At 40.1% G+C, this 27,393-nt stretch overlaps 1 protein-coding gene across 1 annotated transcript in view; it reads left to right on the forward strand.

Moving 5' to 3' along the window:
* Positions 1-27,393, forward strand: part of LOC307270509 (protein kinase C-binding protein NELL1-like) — a gene marked incomplete at its 3' end in the record, with an annotated part of 185,522 nt that overhangs the window by 129,948 nt on the left and 28,181 nt on the right. The window contains exons 13-14 of the mRNA XM_080053488.1: positions 230-355; positions 14,123-14,245. Of these exons, the coding sequence (XP_079909614.1) occupies positions 230-355; positions 14,123-14,245 (249 nt within the window). The remainder of the gene's footprint in view (positions 1-229; positions 356-14,122; positions 14,246-27,393) is intronic.

The raw sequence follows: 27,393 nt of genomic DNA on the forward strand, positions 1-27,393 counted from the left end.
TGTTTGCAATGAGAGTATACAGCGCTGATGCAGTTCACTGAGCTTCATCCGCCTACTTCATGAAATGACGAGTTTCGCTGTGTGTGTGTGTGTGTGTGTGTGTGTGTGTGTGTGTGTGTGTGTGTGTGTGTGTGTGTGTGTGTGTGTGTGTGTGTGTGTGTCCTGAGTATGTCTTCAGAAACGTGTCAGGGAGCTATCAATTGACTGTGTCTGCTCTGTCTGTCCTCAGATATTGATGAGTGTGCGACCCAGATGCATTACTGCCAGTCCAACACGGCGTGTGTCAACCTGCCCGGCGGCCATCGCTGTGACTGTTTGCCAGGTTTCATCAGAGTGGACGAATACTCCTGCACCGGTACGTCTGCAATGCATGCAATCACATGACTACTGACTCTCTCCATATCATTACATAATAGCACATGCATACATTTCATATACACCGAGAAAGATAATATCACACATTGCATTTGAAATACCTAGAACTGCTGATATTTTTATATTTTTTGATTGATAAGAAAAACTATTTGAACAACATTGGACGTGTTATGGTGTCCTGCCTACTGCATTTCAAGAGGTCCGTTTCATCCTGGGTCACTGCAATGAATTCTTCAATCCATCCACTGTTTAGTTTTTTTGACCGAATACCAACTCAATGAATGACACTTGAAGCATCATTCTGTGTAGGTCTCATTAGCATACATAAGCATGATGACATGCGTATATAACATTTAAAGAGACTGGGAATTCCTAGCTCTAGCAGAGTCATAGATTTGATGGCATTCAGACTGATTTGGGTGCAGGCTTCACCAGACTTTGCCGGAAAAAAGTACCCACAACCTTGAACAATATGGATGTAATGATGTAAAAGTGTAATTTAAATACCGTGGCTATAGACTTTGATCATGGAACAAAGAGGGATTGAAATGAACAGTGTGTGTCACAGTAATGGCAACCCTTAAAGGAAGTACTTCACATTTGTACAGCAGTTTTGTACTTGATTAGATGTTCTTACTTTCCACCTTTTCATTAAAGGTAAGTCACACTACTCAATTATTAAACTTAGATCCGACATACTTGCAGGGACTCCGCGACTGTGAAGCTAACTTTCGTTGTCTGAAATGAAAGCATGCAGAGAAATGAATGCAAACTGATTGGCGAGTACCTCGGCATATGTCTTTTTAAAGGTTGGCATATTCAGCATGCGATTTGAAAAAAGAATGTATGATTGCTGCCATTCATTTTGTTCTCATAGCTTCTCCACAAACAACATTCTGCTTTTCCCTACTTCACTGACCTTCTCACAGCTGAATGTCGGGGGCAAAAGTGTGGAAATCAATTTAGCCAACATAGCAACAACACAATGCAACAAGATTATCAGGCTATTCCTCCACATACTACAGTGACACCTGGTTTACATTGTTTTCCCCCAGAACGGGTTTAAAGCAACATAGTTTTCTCGATAGTGGGAATAGGATGCGCTTGCCTGCATGCTTCTCGGCGTTTCTCTCGAGAAGTGCTCTTTAATTAGCTCAGAGTATGCAGCCAGGCGGAGAACATGGAGCCATAGACATTCAATCTATTGTGCAGCTTGTAAACTGTTCTGGCTGCTTACTGGGAGGCCTAGGTGCAACTTCCACATCTGCTGGGAGAGATAAATCCTCCCTCCGTTTCCCTTCTTCCCTTCTTCTCGCCTGTACTTGAAGCTCCCACTCGAGGGGTTTCAGATCCTCTCTACATGAATGTAATACTGCTGTTCCTGCTCTTTCTTCACAACCCAACGGGATTCCACATTCACTTTGTAACTGGTGCATTGTGCGCTGAAATCTATATTGTTATTCTTTTTCATTGTGTCTGGATATGGAAAGGGTTTTGGTGATTGTTGTGTTGTTGTCACAGACACAGAGGGGGAATCCTTTTTCAGTTTCTGGATCCTTGTTGTATCAAGCAATTAGTACGGAGAATGTTGGCTCAGGGAATGGAGTAGCTGCCCTGATTGAATAGTAAATACTGAAATTACCTTTGGCGTGTAGCGTTTCATCTTCTATCTAGCTTTTATCATTAATCATAATAGAAGGTATGCAATGATGTCTCGCAATATCGTCCTTTTCTTCGTATCGTTTATTGGCCTAGCAACCTGCCGGGCGGCTTTTACTTGTCCAGATAGAGACAAATGAAAGCCATTCTAATTGTCAATAATCCAGAGGGAGCGCCATACATCTAGTGGCCTGTGGGTGTTGAAATGTGTTTGACATTGACATCGAGTTTCCTGACAGATATATAAAGGCTACTGTAAATAGAAAATGGTAGGTGACAGAGCCTGAAGGCACAGCATATGCCTCCAGCTCTGTTCAGGGTACTATTGCCCATTCCAATGCATTGTAGCTGGATTACTTTCTGTTTGAAATTGACACCACTACTGTTCTAGTAGTTTTACCTACATGCGTTTGCATACTGCTGGCACAACAGGTGTAAGGTCATAGCAGGATGTGTTGGCCCTATCATAATCACATTGTCTCAAAATAGTATTTGGGATTCTGTGGTGGAGAAAGAATTTGTGTCCTTCGCTAACGTAAAGTCAGCAATACAATAATGTAAAAACTGTAAGTTAAAAAAGTTGAACTACTCATTTAGTAAAAGGGCCACCTTCAGACTGGGATAGTATTGGTAGATATCATTACCTATAACTGTACATGTTAACTGCGTTTTTTTAACTGTTCATGGCTGTTGCCATATCCATGTTTATCCCCGCTCAGTTTACTGGTCACTGTTAGTCCAGGAGGACTTCACTTATGTAGCCTACTTTTGCTGTTCAGAATAGCATATGAAATGCTATGTTATTTATGCATATTAATGGTGGATTAAATAAGTTAAAGTATCTCCAAATGTAACATAGCACTCCTGGTTAGTTTGTTACACAGCCCCGAAGAAATCGACTTTCTTTTCTTTGGCCTTTCACAAACTTACCTTAGATCACTGTAGGCAGGCACACCAAAAATATTCATGCAATCAGTGCAGGTCCCTTCTCGGAGGAATGAAATGTCACCTCTCGCTGCTTTTACATGGCACATCGTGTAGCACCTTTTGCATTTGCCAACCTGGCCCTCATCCCTCTCTGTCTCTCCCGCCTGGCGCAGGAGCCTGTCCTTTGTGAAGACAGTGTCTTGTAAACAATAGCAGTCTGCGGTAATTGTGGTTCCACTTGATTTCACCTCTATGGCAGCAGGCGAGCCGCTCTGGGGAAACGGGAATAGACAAGGTGAGGAGGAGAGTTGGCAGGAAGCCTGAGATTCCCTACCTCACTGCCTTTTAAAATGCCTGAGCTGTTGCCATATCCATGTTTATGTATCCACGCTCAGGTCACAGTTTACTGATCACTGTATGTCCAGGAGGAATTCCTCCGTTGTAGCCTACTTTTGCTGTTCAGAATTCAAATTTCGAGGACTTTTTATGCGAGTCAAAATCCATTGATGTCTAAAACCCGATTCTGGTGTCGATATATATTAGGATTCTTTTTGTTGCCATTATCTTTAGTGCTCAGAATCCAACACTCGAGATCACCTGTCAATCAAGCTGTGTGGTTATGACTATTATGTATTTAGCCTTTGGACTTTCTCATGGCCAGATTTAAAAATTCATGGGTCTCCAATGTGTACATTTCTGCTGTGCTATAAACTGCCTGCAGATTTGTTGTGTGGTATCCTGATTAAACACATTAATTAAGGAATACAGTACATCATATACAAAAGTAGGAGTGGACAAAATAAATAATTACCTCTGGGCACTTATCATGTCTTGATGTTGATGTAATGGTGCATATTTCCAAATGCATTTTCAATTTGCGGAAACTGAATGTCACCCAGTAAGCCATGAAGCTGGGGCTCTAGTGCACTCGTCTGCTGTGTATGGTTGGTACAGCCTTTGATTTCTTTTCAGGAAGTTTGAGGTGTTTTTTAAACCTGTCCTCAGTGTGCATCCTAACAAACCAGTTTTTATTTTATTAAAAAAAGAAGATGCATCACTACAGGGACCATAACACTGCCTAAAAAGGGAGGTGTGATGATTTTTTTCTCTGTGTAGATGTGACTGACCACTCTGAGGCTATACATTCTACTTTTTTCATATTCTGTGCTACTACTTTAGATGAGCAGCAACACAGAAAACAAAGCTAAAACTTTTCTGAAACTCCAAAGCACCCCATAAAGTTCAACCTTGACTTGTTTGTTTATGTTGTGGCATTCTCAGTTCTCTTTACGAGATGCACCAGCTTCAAATTACCTTTCCTCACATCTAAGGTGCACGCAAGATGCTTCAAGCCTACGCAAACCAATCAGAAAAATGCACCATACTGCTAACACACATCTGGTGTGTTCAAAACTTTCCTGTATATCAGAAGCAGAGTCGCTTTATTCGCCAAATGTACAGAAGTACACAGGACATTTGACTTGGTGGCCGAGCGCTTGAAAAACAAATAATGAAGTTAAAAAGTTAAGAAAAAAAGAAAAAGCAGGGACACCATAAAATAACGGATAGCTTCCTAAAAACAATATGAAGATAAAGTCTGCATAGCGCTTCAAATACTGATACTGTGAAACCCAATCAGAGGTCAAATGCAGGTGCAAGGTGAAGCATAAGATACGACAGGATATATACAGTTCAGTGTGAAGTTTATGGTGGATTGTTATGGAGAGTTATGGCCCCCTCAAAAACAAACATAACACTGTTAAGATGTCTGGTGGTCTTGGTGCATATTGAGCGGAGCCTATAGGGCCAGGAGGGAGTCGACTAAAGAAGTTTTTAATTTAGTGAATACACTTAGAGGAACATTTATCACTTGTTCATGTCTGGGAAGGGGAAACATGTAGGTTATTGTTTAAAAATGTGTTGAGACTCCAATGTGCTAAAGTCTAGGATGATACCATTGTTTACGCCCAGTCTTAATGGTGCAGTGCAAGCAGAACTCCCCCAGATTTCCCCCGGTGGGAGGTCAATATGATCTCGGGCTTCATGTGGTGGAAGATTTCAGTTGTCTGCCATGGATAATTAAACGGTTGTCTGACTTCTTGCACTGTGTTTACTTCCCTTATGATCTCTGGGTTTTAGAGGAATTGTTTTTGTGCATTTAGCAGCCCCTGATAAGGATTGCAAGTTGCAGATTAAACTGCCCGGATGACAGGTTTATAAGCTCTGTTCAGTAAGTAAACTCCAACATCAGGTTCAGCTGGGCCAGGAGATAAAGTTTAGTATGGAGCCATTTGAAAATGCATTGCTTATCTAATAGGAGCCGTATGTATCACTGGGTGAAGACATTGAAACGCTAATAGATTTTGCCAGACTGCTGCTTTTATGCTTCTTTCAGCACAGTCTCAAGACTTATTTTGTACCGTATAACAATATGTTGTTAGACCAATACTGATTGGCTTATTTTAGTCAATGGTAAATATATTGATATAGGCTGATTGTTGGCAGATAAACAAATAGAAGATTTGGCACAACAGTTTTTCTTAGGATGAATTTGTATGTATTGATCACTCTCAAATTTCCTTAATTTAAATACAGTATTCTTCACGTCATCATGTATAATGTGGCTACTTGTCATTGAGCTTTTTTATATAATCTAAGTTTACTCGGCCCCTCTGTTGTGGAGATTTAGGACATTTCAACTTGAAAAGGACACTCATTAAGGCCCCATAAATATTAATATCATAAATCATCTCAAATTCCAGCAAACCAAAGATCATTGGCTCGTCTTATATGTATAACTGTCATTATTGATAACTGTTAATTGTTCAGCTGTGAAATAGCCTGCCTAAATTGTTAAAAGTGTTTTTGTGAAAAAAAGAAAGAGAAGAAAGAGCAATATATTTTTGGATTTTTTTATTGTATTATTATTTTTTGATATCCATATTGATTGAAAGAATCATTATTCCAGCTTTTATCAACATTGTTAATCTCTCCACCTGCAATTCTGTAATTGTTCTTAAGCTGACACATAGTGCTTTAACAGTATTGATTAGATTGAGCAGATGTAAGTGTTTGTTTTTATTCTGCCTTGGATCCCATAATGTATATCTCACCGGCAGTCTACCAATCAATACTTGTCTTTTTCAGTTTCTATTCAAACTGCTCATATACATTATGCTCAGGGGCCGGCTGTATGGCTGACCAAAACAAGCTGCCATTAATTTCATGCACCGGTAGCTCCATGTTATTTTCCGAATATTCCAGCGTTGGGAGAGGTTGCATCCCCCCTCAAGACACATTATATGTTAAACGAAAATTTGATCAAATCCAATTCCAATTATACATGTAATGAATGTGGTGCTCAGGTGTGACGAGCATGGATAAACCTTTGGCGACTCTCCCTCCCTGTGTACATTAACTCTTCAAAAATGGAGGTCACGTTGTCTGGCTGGCTCGGCACCAAGCCGATTTAATAAGCCCATCAAAACACAGTTTGGGACAGAGTAAGATAAGTTTTCCTCAGTCCTCACTGTCATCCATTCATAATTGCCTCTGAGATGTGCTAGTGTTTATATTTAGCTTCCGCCATAAAGGTTTAATGTAAAGAGTGTTTCTACGTGTTCGTCAGCAGAAGGTACAACTATCCAGAGTGATGTCTGTCTATAGTGTACTCTAGAATTGTCTCTGTGGTGCGTTGTCTTCCCAGTCCCCTGGCTAAATACACGTGACATATTGAATAATAATGCAACTGGGGCTCTGTAATGGATGTTTACTCACAGAGCACATTAATGGAACATGCTTTCATTAATGTGAATTGCGGCCTAGGCATCTTTCATTGCCTTGAGCTGTATTTTTCATTGGGTGGTAAATTAATTGCACTATCTTGCAGCAGGCTCTGTGCTGCCGCTATACTCACGGGGAGAGGATATGAACGAGGTGTTCAGGACACTATAAAGCAAAGCTGAAAGTTAATTCCCACCATAAAAAGCGGCTGTAAATTCACGTTGTAAATGAAAATATTTGCAGTGTACGGAGAAGCACTTGTGTTTTAAAGTGGCAGGTCTTTAGGGCTTTATATTAATAATAGCATGCGACTGCACCAAGCATACTCTCTCAGCAACTGTGTACTCTTTCCTTTTGGTGTCACGTCGCTGCCGCTCCCCTGCCACATTTTATTGCAAAACGTGCCACTTTACATGGTTAGAAGTTGTAATTTAAAGGCAGTAAATAAAAAGTAGGCCTAAAGAAAGCATGACGTTTGTTAAACCATTGCTTGTTCATATTTTAGAACAAGATACTCTCATCTTTAAGGTCCCATTTCCTTTGAAGTTGTGTTTGGATACGTGCTGAGGCATATTGTAAAGCACTTTGGTATAGATGAGTTACTTTTGTGTTTTCTAGTTACCATTAATAGACAGCTATGGCTTCAACCTCCAATGTCGGAGTCAGGTTCCCCTGCATTCCTTATCAATACCGTGTTTATAATATTAACAGAATAGTAGAAAATGAAAATACTGTACATTTTAATTTACATTCAATTTGAGTGAATTGTTAAAATGTTCCTAAATAATGCATACAATTAGAAAACAACATGCCTTGCATACATGCATTATTTAAGCTGCTTAGTTCGTCCATGACAGGAATAATACTTGAAGAAATTAAGGGATGAGGGGAAATACTATAGAAGTGCATATGTGTTGAACAAGGACATATGAAGAAGCAGCCTTAAAAAGGCAAGGAGCCCATTAAGCCCTGTTTCATCTCTATACATCTCCATAAAATCTTTTTTTATTTCTGAGCACACATATGGCTTCAGTGCAATAGCACCACTGGGAAGCAGCTGTGTGAGGTGGAATTAATTGACTGGTGAGTCAAAAGAAAATCCCCTCCTGAACTCCTGGTGGATCACCGCAGGAAATTCAGAAATTCTTTTTCCAACTTAATTTTATGGAAATCCATGTCCTCCGGGCTAAATGCTATGACAGGCAATCGATATGTTTCCCCCTGTGACACAAGACAAATCACTGCTGAGTTCACAGCACATCAAGGTGAGCAGCAAGGCCAAGGCACAAAGTATTACAACTTTGCATTGGAGGGGAAGAGAGAAAAAAAACGATATAAAAAAACCCTTGAAAAGTCCTCCTCATGCTCTCTTCTTTTTTATGGGCTTGTTACTGGTCATTAAATTTCACATTACTGAAGTGTTCTGCTTGACATTATTGAATGAGACTGCGATTAAAAGATGAGGACATGTTTTAGAAATTTATTATGCAAGGTAAAAGAGAATGACGAGGTGTTGGTTTTACCCATGGATCCCCTAACACCCACAGAGTCCATCTTTTTTGATACGTTTAAGAGACCTTTTACAAGGTTTCTGAGCACTGAAAAGGGAACAGAAAATGGATCGACTAGGAGAAAGGAGATTTATGTGACGCGAACAACAGTGACTACAGCTTAGTTCCTATGTGAATCAAATGAAACACATAATGTCAACTGACATCGTCGTTCCAGTTTGAGTAAAACATGTGTCATCAAAAGAACAGAAAACGAAAAGTACAAAGTATAAAAAGGCATTCATCAAAAATGGTATGAAAATAAAATGGGTTGTGTGGACACACTGCTGCTGAAGTATTTACAGTTATGGCTGGTAGAGAGCTGGTTAGTGAGGAGAAGGATATTGTAATAAAGGCCCTGGGAAGCTGACTATAGGCCAGAGAAACACACTCACAGTTAGTGACACAATCAAAGAAGATTAAAACATTTTTTAAACTATCAGACTATCAGACTACAGGCATTACTCAATTCAAAATAGCAACAATGGGTCATAGTGGGATAATTACTGTGATTAAGATAAGACTGTCTTCTTGATTAATAAATAGAATCCACTGCCACGTGAATCCAAAAGTCCTTGTACAGCTGAGATTCATGAGAATGTGTTGACACCTATAGTTTAAATCACAAGTTAAGTAAAGGCTTTTTTGCTGTTCACTTCAAGGTCTTTTCTGGAGAAGTATTATTGTGATTGTTCATTACTCATGAAATATATATTCTTTTTACTTTTGTGTTTTTATAGTGTGGTTCACATAGCTTGCAAAGAAGAATCTTAAGAATCACATGTGCTCTTTCAAAATGATTTCTACCATTAAAGGTTGCTGTCAAACCTCTGTTATTAGTCTGTCATGATATGATCGGATTGGAAACTGATTCATTTAATTTTCCATTACGCTGATTATTATTTTTCTCATAAATCATATAACTGTTGGACTATAAAATGTCAGAAAATAGTGAAAAATAACCATCACTCTTTTTCCAAAAAAGTCTCGGTTTTGCTTGGAATGTCATGTTTTGTCCATGACCATGACTATGACCATGACCAAGAAGCCAGAAACCAATTCAGTGTTCTTGTGTGGCTGGTAAGGAGCTGGAAACAAGGCCTCCTGCTGTACAATATTTCCACTTTGAGTGAGGTTTCTCCATAAAAGAGGACCCCTGCTGTCAGTAATGATAGGCCTTACTAAAAGCCCCTCTACATAGTATTACCACGTGTCTCTACAAAGTGTCATAAATCATTAGTTTTATCGTCCACATCTCAACACAGATTGCTTCGAATGTCACACTGGGTCCAATCCAATTAAGCCACACCATTAACCATTGTGTAGTTATAACTTCTCTATCACTACGCCCCTAGTCCTATTAATGGACTGAAATCTGGACACAGCTTTGGTTCTAACCTGCCCCTATCGGCAGGAAAACATATATTGTTTGTCCCAGTAATTGTGTGAAATGAGTGTTATTGATCATGAGTCATTACACATCATTGCCACTCAACATATCCAGGCCTGACATCTTATTGCTCAAAAATCATCACTAATTAGACCAAAACCCGATCTGCCATTATTGTCTTCAGGAGAATCACTGAGCTTTTATACTGTTATCGTTATAATTCTTTACTGGGAAGGGTGCTTTCCATTCATTATTCTTTTGAGAGCTGCAATGCATATTTCTGCAAGTCCTACCACTTTTAGAGGTATTGCATTAACATTTATGGAATAACAATATCCATTAAATGTTATATAGTCAAGCGGGAATTAGGCGGGGAAGTATGTTCAGGGCCGCTATTGATGTAGGGACAAACCCCCCCAACTGAAGCAAGCTATTCTCCTTTTATCTCCGGCCAGATGGTAGTGCTGTGAAGATGTCAAGTGTCAACTGAAGGGGGTGATCAGTGTCATTTTACCACTGAGTGCAAGTCGTGTGATGGTTGTCAGAGTGGTTGGGAAGGGGAAAGCAGATGATAATAGAGGCCGTATGTGTGTGATGCTGATACGTTCCTATTTGTGTGTTTGAGATGGATACATGATGAGGAAAACATGGGGGGGAACAGCACAGCAGGATGGCTTAAATGACAGTATGCTTTTGGTAAGGCAAACAACAGGAGGTGTTGGTCACAGACAGGGCCACTGATTTACAGGGAGTCTTTGCTGGGATTGTTGATGGATATACATCAGTGATGTCTTGATAACAACAGTAGTGTATTATCCATTAGTGAGCCCAAGATGTTTGAAGTTGTTGAAGACCCTTCTACTGTCTTACCGTGGATGGAGGAATAGTCCAAGTATATGGCAGGGTCAATCATAGTTTTTGAAGTATGGTTTGGTGTGTTAATGGTTGCTCCAGTGATGTGTGTAGAGGGTTTAAAGAAAGGAACTGAGGAGGACTGTGTATCTGATGACAGTTGATGACGTGATGATGTTACCGTGCCTATATACTCTAACAGCAGGTGGTTTGTTGCCGAAGAAACGGTGAACCTTTGAGGAGTGGAGAGGGAGGAGGTTGAGAGAGGGCAAAGTATTTTGATCATCTGTGGACTGATAGCTGGCAGGATGGCAGTTATGATCAATTTTTCCACATTTTAATAATATTGGTATGAGTGTGAGATCCTATTTAGGTGCCATGTATGTAAGTACTGTCGGAAAACATATTCAATTTGTAGAATGCAGCGGCCCCTGTGACACTTTTAGTATTAAATTGGATGTTTCTCGGTCAATATACTGCTGCATTTATGTGTATATATTGACTATGATTGCTGTAAATGTTTAAGGTTCGGCACATTTTATTTACTTCCTTAAACTGCCCAGAAGTTTATTAGGCTATTTTACTGTTGGGTAGTTTCATCGGAAGCAATGCATCATATTCTATTAGATCATCATATGTTTATAGCATGGCTTTTCTGTGAGAACCCGGTTTCTTTGAAATAAGTCAGCCTTTCATGAGCTTTCATAATACAAGGGGGATTTGTATAGTTTATTTATCTTAAGAAGTAAGAGAATTTCCTCCACTCGTAACGTGAATGGAAACTCTTAATCCACTCTTATTCTTAATTTGAGGCTTTATTGCCTTATTTAAGTGCATTTGCTTCAAGTGCGTTGTTTGCTGTTAGAATCACACGACACACACACACACACACACACACACACACACACACACACACACACACACACACACACACACGCACACATCTAAGCCACATTTTCCACCAAAGTACCAACAACGGCTGCCAAATGAACCCATCTGTTTGCACCTCTCATCCTACCTGTGTGTGTGTGTGTGCACGTTGCGCTCTGCCCTGTGCACCAAAGTACCTCACACAGTCTGCCAAAGACAATTGCAAGGTCAGGAAATACACCATCTGAGCCTCTTGTGCTGGTCATTATGCTGCCACTGAAAACGAGGCCCCTAAGGCGGTTTTAGATGGGATGTATTACTTATTCAGCTTGGCAAATTCTCACTTACTCATTATCCCTCAATTCAGCCACTGCGCCCGCCTGTTTATACTTCCGAGTCTATCATTTCAAATTTGCCAGAGGACATTAAACAGCATAAATAAGCAGCCGTGGCCGTCGGTGTGTCTCACTTGTGTTGTTGCTCTCCCCTCCATCAGCTCAACCGCCATTAGCACGTTGAATATTTAATCATGTACCTCTTTCTCTATCACTCCACACATTCATGTAGCCTACTTTTCATATCCCTGCACATAAACTTTTACACATCCAGCTAGCAATGTTGACATTTCTCTCCACTTTATAGTTCAATGTGGGGAGGAGGAAATCCTTGGGAAGAGAAAAGGCGAAATCATTTTCTCCCAGTTGCTCGGGGGCTTCATGAGCCGCACTCATTAATTAAGGGAAATGTATTAGTCATGACTCTCCCACCAAGGCTGTTGCATATTAATGAGCAGTGTGTTCCAGTGAGCGTGTACTTTGTGAGTGGAGGCAGCCTCAGGCCGGGTCCTGACTGGCACTTAAAGACACAGCTCCTGGTTTGATATAAGAGGATACTTCAGCAGTGCAGCCCTGCTGTAAATCCCCATCCGCAGCATTAAGGGGTTTTTCTTTTTAATGTTTTGTTTATAATCATCAAAAAATCTGTTACAGTCTAATTGAAGATGCATCAACCGTGGTGTTACGTAATCAGTTGGATACGCTCAGCAGTCAAATCAATGAGCGTGTTGCCATCAATACAGCATCCATAGTCATAAACAACAGAGATCCACAGTTATTCTATCGTTTTATGATTATGTTATTTTTAAGATGCATGTGTTGTGAACAAATACTTTTTTCTCTGTGAAACATGCATCACTGTTGTGATTCATTGCTAATTTCAAGAGCTACACAAATGTTAAAGCCAACCTTCACAATGCAAGTAGTGATTTATTTAATACTAAGAACTCTATCCTTCACTGAAGTATTCCTTAAACTTTCTCCAAGGTCTCAAACAAAGCTAAAATGATTATAGGCGGGCTACACGTAAGCATTCCTGATTTACGCATTAAGAGCACTGCAATGAAATTAATGTTTAGTAGAAGGTCTCTTAGGGGTGGTTAATCATGCAGCACCTGCAGTAATAAAGCTAACTTGTATTCCCTGTGCCCTCTGGCTAACCTGCAAACAATAGAGAAGTTCATGGTACCCAATGGCTGAAAATAAAACACTGACCCGAGCATGTAGAGTATCATGTCATTGATGAGTCGGCATTTAATGAATCAAACAAAAACTGGACTTTTTTTTTCATACTCCTCTCTTCACACTGATTTCAATAGTACACATCATAGGAAAACAATACCTCAGTTCAAATGGCCATAGCATTGTATCCAGCTCATGAAGAGACAGTGTTACTCTCAATTAAAGGGTATAAGAGTGAAATGCCAAATTGGGGCTTTGAAGTTTTTTTTGACACAGCCCTCAGCTGCAGAGAACTCGGCTGATGTGATGCTCTAATCGGTGGCCAGAGCCTTTTAACACAGGCAAATCATGCATTTTTAATTGCTTTGATATTTGTAATGTTACATTGTTTTTGTATTTTTTCACACTCTGGTGTCTCGCAAGTAAAAGAGATGGGTGACGATGGATTGTCATGCTCTAGATACTTACGTTCAGTGTTGAAATTCACTTATTGATAGGACCACCGCATTAGACGGATCTGGCTGTTTTCAGGCTTTAATTATACTGTACTGTAATTATGATGCACGTAGTTCTGAGTAGGAACTTAGACTGTCTATTTAGCCATGTACTGACATTATATTTGCACAATGGTAAATTATCAGACATTTCAAGCTTAACATTATTAAACATCCACCTTGTGTGTATATGATTGTGTGACTCTAAAATGTTGATTTATTTGCATGTGACTATAGTCTCGCTATAGTATCGGAGCCAACATCATTAGCCTAATTGTGCTTATAGGGAGCAATCAGCACACCTGCCATGTTTCAGCTGTTGCTCTATGCATCTCTATCACTTGATGGGAGTTATAAAATAACACAGAGCTTGAAAAAGCAACTGTGCCTTTGTTATAGTCTGAAGTAGTTACATAATTAACTCCAAATCCATTTTGAACACGCCGGGCAGAAGTGATGTTTGATGTTCAGAAAGCTGGCTGTTGTATCCTCAGCCAAATAGCTTGTTGACTGGAGGAATTAGCCTTTTTTCCAATGACCTCACACACACACCCACACACCCACACACACACACACACACACACACACACACACACACACACACACACACACACACACACACACACACACACACACACACACACACACACACACACACACACATACTCTGACTGAGGAATCTCTCTCTATTTATTTATTCCTCAGAGCATGACGAGTGTGCCAGTGGCCAGAGTTTGTGTGATGATAGCGCCATCTGCACCAACACCATCAGAGGACACCTGTGTACCTGCAAGCCGGGCTACGTGGGCAACGGCACCATCTGCAGAGGTAAGTTCCCCTACCCCTGGTATAGCCCTCCAGACGCACAAACACAAACGCCTTCCCCTATTCATCCTGTGCTGTGATAGCTGGCTTATCCTCTGCTCAGGAAAACACCATGATTGCTTCTGATGCTTTACTCCCCTCCTTCACATAACCTAACCAAGCAGCAGCTGCCACACAGACAATGGGAAAAACTGATTCTGGACCAGTTTCAGCCTGTTTTTTTTTCCATGTGTGCCTTCTCTCTCCCTCATGACTCTCCATACTCCCTGTTGACCTGTCACCCCGCCCAGGCATCTTGTCTGGTGTGACCTACAGTGTCAGACAGATGGAGGGAGGAAGGAGGGAAGAAATTAAGTATTTTTTTCTTTTTTGAGAAATGTGTGGTTGTGTGTATTGGACACGCAGTTTAACAATATGTATACTGTACATATTTCAGCCTGCTACCTAGACCATTACAGTCTTTTTAGTACAGCATAATAGCTAATGCACTTATTGGTTTAGCGAAATCGCTTCATAAAAATGAAAACAGGTAACGTCAATGGTTTAATTAAAAGTAAAAATTGATTCAATAACAGACAGTTTCTTAACTCAGCAGAGTGCAGTTGCAAAGTTCATTGAAAGTTGGTTTTACACGTTTAGCTAACCTACAGTATACTCCCCTTAAGCAGCATTTCAACATCTATACAGTATGCCGATGCAATTAACACAATTAGCACCTGCAAGGATGTAAATGTAGTCCAAACAATAGAATGATGCAAACCCAATTTTCAAAAACAATTAACCTTTGTAAGATGTTCGTATGAATTAATTTTTTTCTTTTTCTTCTGAGGTTAACCTTTAAAGCTGTAAGCTTCAAATGTAGATTGACGTTATTTGAGTTTATCATAACATTTCGTCCAAACTTTCTTTGTATACTTCTGTTTCCCTCAGTGTTTAGTAAAGCATGTTAGACAACTACTGGTCCTAGAGCACCTTAGCTTACAACAGATGGAGATTAGAAAATAATCAAGTTACCGACACAATACATCTCAAGGGTTTCAGCTTTAGCCAGAATTGTGTAGAAACAGGTAAATAAAGCTTTGAAAGTTTAAAACATCCTACTATAACTTTGCCGTTATTTGGTTTCAGTAGTTCAATGCAGATGTCCTGCCAATAAACATTGGCTTTTGGCAAGAGATAGCCATTTTGGCTAGTTCAGGAACTCGGTATATGAATATAAGTGCATTCTATTGAATAACAGAAGTAAATGGTCGTAATTTGTGTCATTTATTGTTGTTTTAATTCACGAGAACAGCAACCTAGGCATTCATTGAACTGAAAAATAATAATACTTCTTATTTCATGAAAAAGCCCTTTCGGAGCTCACAGTGGCATTAGTTTCTCCATCGTAGTTCTTTGACCTCATGTTAGCATTGATGCAAGAGAATTGTCCTGGAGGGCTGAATGCCCTCTGACATACATTCAGGTGTGTGTGTGTGTGTGTGTGTGTGTGTGTGTGTGTGTGTGTGTGTGTGTGTGTGTGTGTGTGTGTGTGTGTGTGTGTGTGTGTGTGTGTGTGTGTGTGTGTGTGTCATCATCCATGTGTCCACTCATCCATATGGCATGGCCTATATTTAACTGTATATTTGCACTAAAGGCTGCTGCAGTGGGACAGTCGCTACAGGTTCAGGGCAGATGAAGCAGGGCAGTCGATAGCGGGCCATGTAGGGCCCTTATTGTGTCTGAGGAGACTCGTTAGAGCATTGGCAGCTTCATGCTTCTACAACAAGCAGCACCAGGGTTCATCAGTATCATCCAGGGACATGCACTCCCTTGTCCACCTGAGTATTAACAGCCATGTCTGGGGCGAGCGAGGTGAAAAGAAGATGGATGTATTGTATTTTATATAGCTGGTTAAGTAACCCCAGAAGTATGACATTGTATCTCTTTTTCAAGAGAAAGTTGGCCAAAATGGCAGCATCAAGTACAGGACATGGATATTGGTTTTTTATGTTCTGATAGCCGAGTATGTTTTGAATCCAGTTCCATATTGATAAAATACCCAGCATCCTCTTTTTCCTCTTTTGTTTTTAGCAAATATTTAGCCTATTTGAATTACAATCATGCATGTTGTTATTTTGAGCTAAACAGCAGAAATATCTGGAAGAACATTGACAGGTTTAAGATTGTGTCAAAAGATTTGATTCTAGATTTAGATTCGGTAAGAATAAACAACTATACATGATTTAATTCAACAAAAACCTAATGAAAGCATTAAGAAAAGATTTGGGAGACGCGTGGAGAAAAAGCCACAGCCTTGCCCATTTATAAATAAGTTAAATCAAAAATCTCTATAAACCAGATTTCTTTCATGCGCTGCATTAACTACTCATCCGATGCTTAACTTGTAAATACAGAGATCCCATGAGCTCACAACAAGAATCCCTTTCATGTAATTTTCATGACTGTATGCTTATGCTTGGCTGCTGTCCAAGTAACGGCGTATCATTACGCTTAATTAGGCTTTGATTTTCCAAAGTGCTAAACACAGATCTCTAGGAGAAAAAATGCTGTATCGTAGAATATCAGAGCTGCTATAGGGAGTCAACAACACCAGAAGAGAACAGTCCTTGTAGCTGCAGCCTTGATAAAAATTAAAAAATAAATCCCAAAAACCTGATATTCATATGCAGCAAGTGGCTTTAAAGTCCTTGAAAAAATAAAAAAAAATAAAATAAAAAGTCCGCTGATGGACTGAGCACATTTTGAGATATTTCCTTTCCATGTTAACACATTTCATTTTTACCCTCTTGCCATGTTCTACCAGGATTTCTCTCTTATGGAGTCCTGTTCTGTATCTGAATTGCTGCTCACCACCGTGACAAACAATAATGATGTTAATAGAAGGACGGAACATATACCAAAGAAACATTGCCAGGGGAAACTAAAGCACATACAAATCAAATACATGTACAGTATATACTTACACATCAAATCAATACACATACCCACACACATCATTGAGATAGTGAAAAAGGGAAGATGGAACAAGCTTTAAAGGGTCAAACAAAAACGTATTAAATGAACAGGTGATAGGGCAAAAAGAGGATACAAAGACGGCATCACATAGAAGCAAGTCTATAAAGATGAGTTTTCAGAAGTGAATCATGTGTCTGTGATAGGTGGAGAACGAGTTCAAGGGAGAACGAGATTCAAAAAAAGGAAAGTGACAGGAAGAAGACAGAACAGCAGTTAAATGCAGAGCTGACAATAGAGGACAGGAGATGGAAAAATAAGTAGGACTGTTTTCAACCACTTTTGTACCTCAACCATTACGTAGGGGGCCAGGTTGAAGGCAGGTACTGTATGGGAGGCTCTTTGCAATGTTGTTTGCAACAGTGCCTTACATACACTCCCTGCCTCTGGATTGTCTCCGGGCTGATGCCATGTACGCACATGTTTACAGCCATTATACAGCATTCCAATAGCGCTACTACCTCTACTACATATTTCAACCTGTAAGTCACGGTCGATGTGCACATGATGGAATGGAGCCGCTAGAGAGATGGACAGTAAAAATAGAGATGGACAGTAAAGTCTAAATAGTGTTTAGAATATGAATTATGGAATACAAAGACATGGAAATTACTGAACACAATGAGAAGACTCCACTTGTGTTCATGCTGGATCACCAGTACAGTACATCACACCGATACGTGATTGTTCAATTCATCCCAAACCATGGACATTTATCTGCTGCTGTTACTTTGACTTTGAAAGTCAAAGTAACTTTGACTTTTGGAACCTGGCTGCAAGGGTTTGCTCTTATTCATGGAGAAGAGTATTAGTGTGGTCATACACTGATGTTGGACATAATGGGGTTGAAGCCAGGGCTCAGCACAGTCAAGTTCAACAACAAAATAATTTCTCTGTGGAGCTCACTTTGTGCATGTGGGATTTCCATGTCATCACAGGAAAGGGGCCCTTTCCCAAACTGCTGGCACACATTGCATGCGCTGCATTAACTGCTGTAATTGCTGACACTTTGTATACAATTAGTATCTAAACTATTTAAATTGGGAAATACAAATAAAGTACCAGCACTAATCTCATCCAGCAATCAAGGCTCAATTTCAGTTGGTTCTCTAAAAGCGGAGGTTTGATATACAGCCCTACCCATCCGGTGCTTAACTTGTAAATACAGAGATCCCATGAGCTCACTAGAAGCCCTTTCTGATGATATTTTTCGGGGGGAAAGGCGAGGTAAATCTCTACTTTTTTTTAATAATGTCAGTAAAACTTCCCCGCGTCTTACCTCCCCAATTCTGGCCAATTAGCATTATGCGAGTGGGGAGTTGGAGGAATCATCCTATACTCCCCCCCCTCCTCCCCCTGAGATCTCATTACCGTGTGATGGCGACAGTGTTGGCCAATCGACCCACAGTTCCCATCTCATTCCCCTCATACATCGCTACCCGCCCTCTCAAGGAATAAGGGAAATTAGTCTCAGTGTGACTGCAGCTCCTGTCCCTGCTAATGTTAATAAGGAGAGATGGAGAGAAAAAGTGTTTTTTTGCCGGCCTTGAGCAGTTAGACGGCTGCAAAATCGTATTTCCGAAACAAAAGCGTATGATTAACCTTCCATGTTTAAAAAGCTAAACCACTCGATGAGCGCCCTTGAGCAACTCACGGCTTATTTTCCCGTGAAACCGACCATCTTCAAATCCTGCAAAAGCGGCACCTGAATTTGGTTAACCAAGAGAGGGTTGCTTTTTTATTTGCAAAGGTATAATTCCACCTTTCACATCTGTTATGACTCAGAGAATGACAAGGACTTCAATTTTTTATTAGATTTTAATGGAAAAAAAACCCCTCTCTCAGATCCCCTGTTAGAGCTCACGAATGTTTCATGAAGTACAGGTGTTATTTTGCAATGAGTTGTTGACTCGTTGTTCTCTCCCTACAACTTGCCCGAAAACTTTTGATTTATTTAACGAACCCCTACATTTCCCTGAAGGCTTACAACAGCCTCTGTAGAGTGGAACTGGACTTATAGTGTATAATGTTGACTTAAGCTGATTAACCTATTGCACCGGAGCAAGAGTTTCCTACTCATTGTTACTGAAAAGACATCCTGTCTACTTACATTTCATTGTGGTCTGTGGGTGTAGAGATCGGTCTCTCTCTGCTTATTCTGCTAATTATTTCCCCCTGTGCCAAAAGGCTAAAGACCTAGAAATATGCTTATTGTTTCTGTGGTGTGTTGACAGGCTATCTCATGTGGTCGTATGAATAATGGCTGTCCTCTTTCACCACACATCTACTTTCCATTACATGAGAGTAAGTTGCTACAGCAATGCCATGCTTTCGTTTCCACACAAACTTAAAAACACGATTAAAGGTATTAAGTCTAAAAGGACCATACTAATCTTCAATTCATAATTTGACACTCGTTTGCTACAAAAACCCAATTTGTATGGCGTAACAAGTACACAGTTTCTAGCAGGCCTGCAGCTGTTGCCCTGCTGTGATGATTGCAGGGTCACACATTGTGCAGAAAGGCCTCCATCTCAAGAGCCTACTTTACTGCTATTGATCGACTGGGCAGACTGGAAGTGTGAAGAGATGAGGGGTTAAGACTCCCTCTACCTTTACTTACCATGCCTTCCTCCCCTTCCTCTCTCTCTCACTGTCTCTCTCTCTCTCTCTCTCTGTCTCCTCCCTTTGTATTGCAATTCTCCGGGGGGTCGAGAAAAGGCAACCATTATGTCATCCCCCTCAGAGCACAATAAATAAGCCACAATAATTCAATCGGAGCGGCGCATGATTATAGATCAACATTGTTCCCGCTGCCAGCCTAATGATCAGCAGCCTATTGCAGAGCCCTTTTGTCTGCGGCAGAATGAGTGAGCTAATCTTGTTAATGGTCCGTTTCATTCCCTAGGACCAGTTTGTACAGACAAAAAGGGGGTTTTAAATAGAGAGGATTTGAGGAGCGAGTCTAAACAGTGTTTGTGCACGGAGGACAAAAGGCACCGACTCGTGCTTTCCTCGTCTCGCTATCGGGGCTAATCACATAGGAACCAGGTTGCAAGAGGCAGCTAACAGTGGAACCCAGGCTAATGTATTCTGAGAGATGGAGGGAGGGTGTACATATGCTGCAGGGAGGGTAAGAGAGAAATGAGAAGAGGGTGTGGGAAGGGGGTGATGGGTGCCTCGGATAATACAGTTTTCATTTTCTTCTTACAAGTCTGAAGCATTTAATTTTTCTGTTTACATAATTAGTGCTCCCCTTCACCCCCCCTTATGATAGGAACAACACATTTAGTGGCGTCTCTGCAGTGCTAGAGGGCATAGTGTTTTACAAAATTGAATTGGGTGAAAACCACAGTATCTGAGGCTATGATTAATTGCAAATGCAGGGGGAAAAATGTACGGAGAAAGAAAGAAAGAAAGAAAGATAGAAAGAAAGAAAGAAAAAAAAGGAAAAGAAGAAAGCGCTACTTGTTTTTGAAGCTTTGTAGCAATTATCATTTGAGGCAATTATTTTTAGTCTGCGCCCTGCTGTTAGATGTAAGAAGAGGAAAAGCGTTCTTCTCTGATCCCACGCTTGTAATGTAATTTAATGCAGTGGGCGTAATATCAGGCGTGCTGTCCTCATTCTATCCCATCCATGGAGCTATTTTGTTTTCAATTAGTTTAGTGTCAGTGTCAGTGATACTCTGCAGCATTAAATCTGTGCTAAGAAAACTCTTTGTTTAAGACCAAGATAGTTGTCAGTGCTCAGTAACTGTTATACAGAGGGAATGGCAAACTCATGATTAAAAACTAAGAACTGTAATACTAGAACATTAACAATGGCTGCTGCTGCAACTGAAATGTGTTCAACTAATTATAGCTACTACTAGCATTTGTACTGGTTAGAGCTGTTTACTTAAGACACTGACTTGAGTAAGACTTAAAATTCGACTTGGACTTCACTTAAATGAGACTGTGAGTTTGTGTCGATTTGAGATTTACCCTTGCCTCTAAAAGACTTAATACAGCTCTGGTGCTGTTTACAACTGTTAATATTATAGGTAGGTGGATTATGGGAGATAATGTGAAGACACAATCCCCCCTGACAGCTTCTCTCAGAAGTAGCCAGCCACGCAGCCCACTGAGGAATGTCTTTGAACAGCGCTCTGTCTGGGTTCACATGAACCCTTATCATCCAGTGTGCGTCTGCTATGCTTCAATAAATGCATCTTATCAGTGTTTTATGGTTTTGTTGCCCTTTTTACTCTTGCCCTCCGTCTCTTTGTATCCTCTATTGTTTTCTCTCCATTTCATTGAGGTGAATGTGAGGTAGGAAGAGGTGTAGGGGGGAAAGTTGACTGCAGAGAGAGAGAGAGAGAGAGAGAGAGAGAGAGAGAGAGAGGCATTATCCTCACGTTTTGTATGTGCACAGCAGAACAAATGCACAGTATATACGTATAATAAATGAATAAAAGCCTGTTTTCAAACACAGACAGGGTTTTGACTGGGACTGAAAAGCACAGAGCCCAGAGGATCCATGCTCCAAAACACTTTAGTTCAGATCTGTGGGCCCTAACTGATTTATTGTAGGCTGCAGGCTATGCAGGGAAGCTTGCACACACACACACACACACACACGCACACGCACACGCACACACACACGCACACGCACACACACACACACACACACCACATAAAAAACATCTAAAACATCAAAACACCATGCAGACAAGTAGTGAAATTGGTCCGTAAAACCTTTTGAAACTTAAAGCTGGTGTAGTCCAATAATGTTTACTCCCAACCATTGTTGGGGATTTTTGCTCTTAAAGAGTTACCTTATTAGTTAGTACATCCCACAAAGCCTTACATTTATGTGTACGATAGTTGTACAATTTAGAGTATTATAATTTTCAGAAGAGAAGTAAGACAAAGAATAGTAATAGGTGTTTCAATTCATTGTGATGTTTATATTTACATTGCACTAACAGTATTTTTCCGAGTCTCATAATGTTCCATCGGCATTGTTCCATTTATATCACCCTCTATCAATTGATACACAGATATTTACTGTGTGATGCAAAGTTATTGGCAAAGTTCTGACGACCACTGCAGTCATAATCTGCTGACATTTAGTGTGTAATGCTGCAGCCACACCATTTCCACCTTTGCCAGCAACTATCATTATGGTTCTATTACTGCATAACTGGTCAAAGTAATACGATATGAGTCAGTTAATCAATGACTACAGCCCTCCGTCAAAGACTTAATGGACACAGACGCAGAGATATGGATCATATGTCATTCTACACTTGTGTCTGCTAATAGTTATTGACCTTTTGTTGCTGTTGTTGTCACAGTGTCTCTCTATTCTTTGCCCTGTCTCATCCATTTGGTCCTTTGCATCCCATTCTCTCATCACTCACGCACTATTTTTACTACGCCTTTGTTCCTTTGCCATACTAATTTATGTTTGTGTGTGTGCGTGTGTGTGTGTGTGTGTGTGTGTGTGTGTGTGTGTGTGTGTGTGTGCGCCTGCCTGCATGCCTGTCCAAATCCTCCTATATCCACAGTATATATATTTGCGTACCTGTCTGTCTATCAGTACCTGATAGCAAGCTCTATCTATACATAAAGACTCTATGCAGCTGATCCAATCATCTGCCCTGCTAAGGTACTGCCTGTATTTTTCTCTGTATCTTTACTCAATAGTCTTTATAATATGAAAGCAGTGGTGTATATATTAATAGATCATATGCTGACGGTTGCTTAGACAATGCACAATGTTTCCATTCTTCTGTGATGGTCTATCAGGATCTGATATCCAGGTATATTGAGCTAATTAGTGCAATGTCTCTGCCAAGCAGGACATTTGACGATGACACACACACACACACACACACACACACACACACACACACACACACTGCTTATCAAATGAGGAGCTTAAGACCTTAATTTGCCACAAAAACAGCGGCTGCAAATGAAAATATCCAGACACTAATTATATAAAAGAGAACATTGTAATCAAAAGAATGCCAGTGATAACTATGCAAATCAAGTACATTGTATTGTTCTGAAGAAAATTGTTGTTGGACTCAAATGTTGCTTATGTACAAAATACATCCAAATTATAAACAAAGTTAACACCTCCACTCTTGTTTACCATGTTCATCATCATAGCTAGCGTGGTATTGGTGTGGTGGGAAGCAACTAAATGCATTTACTTGAGTACTGTTTCCATGTACTAAATAGTCATTTTAATTCATTTAGAGTGTTCCAATGGTATGCTAGTGTATACACGTAGCCTACTCCCAATACATTTATTTGTATTAGTGAGTGTACGTATTAGTTAATCTCTTCTCTTCACCTGCTGCTCTGATTTCGCCTACATTAAACACACACACACACACACACACACACACACACACACACACACACACACATATCATCCACTTAAAATAGCTTATATTAGATTTTACACTCATTCCTTTCAGATATGAGTAGAGAGTAGTCTGAGGCATTTTGCCACATGTGCTCATATCATTACATTTGACTCACCAGAGTCTTTGGTTGTATTAGAGGGAATTTATGTGAAAACAAATATCCCGATCACACCAAAATCACACACTGTTAAACTTGAATTACAAGTATTACGCTTACAGAAGGTCTGAGCAAGAATGTAAATGATGTTTCCAGCCATCAGCTTGTTTAATGACTGCTAATGTTCTCCTTGTTTTTCACTTACAATAATTACATTTTTTCTTACGTTGTTCCCCTGTCGAGAGGAGAGATACTGCAGATTATTTCTTGCTGTCAAAATGTACAATCAACGCTGCTCCCAGTAGACAACACACACAACACACACACACACACACACACACACACACACACACACACACACACACACACACACACACACACACACACACACACACACACACACACACACACCAAACCTGACAGATTCACTCATGCAGTATGTACAATACTAAACCGAGCAGTTTTTGTTTACTTACTTATTATGTCGTGCTGCCTTTTCGTTATTTTTTAATTTTTCTGCTTTGTCTTCACTACTGTAACACTGCAAATTTCCCAACCGAAGGTTCATAACATATTATCTTACCTTATCTCAGCAGCACAAATATAAAATATATAAATCTGTAGGGTAAAAGTCAGAATATAATAACATAATTTCATGCTGCTGATACATAATCATCAGCTTGTTTTCTCACAGTTGTTCTTCTTCTTTGAACTTATTGTTACTGGAGATGCAACTTCACAACAAACCTGTTTTTACTGTAAGCTACTGGGACATTGTCATTTTGCTGCATGCTCCTGTCAACACAAGGGGAAATACAATGTTGAGGAAAAGCTTTTTAAACCAATCTTTAAAAAAAATAATAACTTTGTATTTGTGTAAATCTGTTAAATTAAAAAAAATAAGCCCGAAAAGAAAGGTACTGTTTGATTTTAAGAAAACGTCTGAGATTTCCCTCTCACATCATTGAAATGTGAATCTTTTACAACCGTAACAACAGTTAGGATTATCCAAAGATGAGGACAAGCATTCTTGAAAGATATATTACTATTGATTTTATTTTTTATTTTGTATATGTGAACACTGCAAACTTAATTGTATTGCGGTGGAGAGAGAAATCTCACATATTATAAAAATGGACTTGAATTGGTATTATTTGAATGTTGTTTGTGAGTTGTGGACTCGTTCCACGCTATAGAGATATATAAATAAATAAAACAGTGATTTTTCCCTTGTAGCCAGATGTGGCAAAACTTGTAATGGAAAACCTAAGGGCGGGGAAAAAAATTGTACCACTACCAACAAGTGACATCTTTTCAATGCAATCTTCTTCTCAAAATCAAATTCACATCATGAATCAATGTCATGCATATAGGCCGCCCCCTCCACATATTCCATTTCCAGCGGCATGTGTCATGGGGATTTCCATCACCGCGTCTCGCCCTCTAAGCAATAAACTTTATCTTATCAGTGAAACAGCGGTGGCTGGAGAAAAAACAGTGGTGTCAGCTGCCTACCTGTGTGCGTGTGTGTGTGTGTGTGTGTGTGTGTGTGTGTGTGTGGGTGTGGGTGTGTGTGTGTGTGTGTGTGTGTGTGTGTGTGTGTTCCAGTATGGTTTCAGATCTCGTCTTTCTTTGCACCACCTTGGTTGAAACGCTCCTCAAATTGCGCTGCGTGCCCCTCCCCTCCCCTCTGCTTTGATAGGTTCATGCCCCCACCACCACTCTGCCACAGATGAAAATAGATAAAATCATCCAGACGTGACGTGAACAGCCAGTTAAAGTTTGCCGCACACTGATTTAGTTGAAACAAAAAGAGGCAGTGAGGTGAATGTATCATTAGGTGTGTTTTATTTATTCAGTTGATATTCAGCAATTCATTTCTTTACACCTAAAAAAATACCAAACAAAACTTGGGATTGTAATAAAAAACTGAATCTTTACAGATTTAGCTGCCATTATTTCTGTCGTTATAAACATCTATTCTCCAAACAATTTTCACATGCAAAATTTTAAATGTATTAGAACTTAAACTGGGTACGTTTTCAAATATATAAATGCGTATGTAAACATTCCCACACACACACACTTAGCTACACCACATCCAAGCAGGAATTTTTGTATACAATTTTTTTTTTCTTGTTATGGCAGTATTGGATTAGGATTACAGAACATGCTTTTAAGAGATCAGCCTAACTCTCGAGACAGAGTTGGTCTGATTTTGAAAGTGCCATCAAGCAGGGCTGTGTAGTGATGGAATAACTCAGAGACAAGTACACATAGTTTGCTTTGATTGCTTTTAGAGTGAAAGCTCTCAGGAGGTCATGTGAACAGCAGTTTCACAGCTTGAAAATGTTGCACAGGAAAACAGTTAAAAGCTGAACGTCAGTTTGTTCATGTTTTTCCTTCTCAATGTCTCGCTGGTCGCTCACGCACTTGCAGCAGTCGCTCCCTCCATCCTTGAACAGATTTTGTGGAGCTTTGTGTTCTAGACAGATTGAGAAATCTCTTAAATAACCTTGTGGAATTAATTGTCATGTCAACGGTATTGATCAAGCACCCTTTTCAACCCTCTGCAGATACATCATGGCAGTAAAAAAATAAAAAAAACTTCCTTAATGCATCTTTAATCCATGCCGACCGCCTGGCCCGAGTCCTTATTGTCTTGTAAGTGCAGTCATTATCGGTGATGTCCAGTAAATGCCAGAGAGAGAGAGAGCACAGCCAAGGGTGAACCGCCTCCAGTCTGATGCATAACAAAGTGAGTTTGTGTGAGTAAATTGGTTGGCGTTAATTATTTCTTAGCTATAGGTTTCTGGCCTGCTCAGCTCTTTCTTTTAACAGGCTGACAGTGTAGTTCTAACACAGAGTTTAAGCCTGCTGTGGTACATTCATTAGCAGGGAAGTTAGCGGTCATGGAGCATTGAGGTATACGCCACAGAAAGAGAAAAGAATAGAAAAGAGAAGGAGAGGAGAGGAGGCCTTTCTCTTTAAGATCAGCTTTTGTGGGTAAGACAGATGAAGACTGAGAAGTAGTTTAGAGTCCATTATCTAGCTTCCCCTCTGTTCCTCTGTCAGACGTACTGATGGTGTGTTCAGGAGCGCTCCGTGTGATGTGTTTTATTGTACCTCCCCTCCCTCTTCCTGATATCCACATCTGTTGGAAGACAATAGATGTAAAAAGCTTCATTACTTGATTTTCAGGGGCTGGAAAACTGCAAAACAAGCTGAGAGAAACACGGCGTAGACATATCATCACCTTTCATCAATGTTATATTTTTTTTTTACCAAACAGTTGCTTCTCAACACATTTAGCAGACTCGGAGTGACATTACCATTCATTTGAAGTCATTTGTAAAGACATGCAAATGTCGCTTTATTGTGTGACTTCCCTTACCAGCTGTCCTATACTCTCTAATCCGTCTGTTTGGTGCAGGGCGGGTAGTGTACAATTAAATCAAATGGGTTTATCTTAGCGTGTTGGTGCGTGTTTGACCCTGAAAGTCAAGACCAGTGGAGTGTCAGCAGTGCTTAAAATGCTACATATCATTATGTATTCAAATGGCATATAATTAAATAGGAAAATACTTCTAAGTTCCTGTGAGAGCGACCAATTC

The sequence above is a fragment of the Ammodytes marinus genome (assembly GCF_949987685.1).
Source record: "Ammodytes marinus genome assembly, chromosome: 1".
NCBI classification, from domain to species: Eukaryota; Metazoa; Chordata; class Actinopteri; order Uranoscopiformes; family Ammodytidae; genus Ammodytes; species Ammodytes marinus.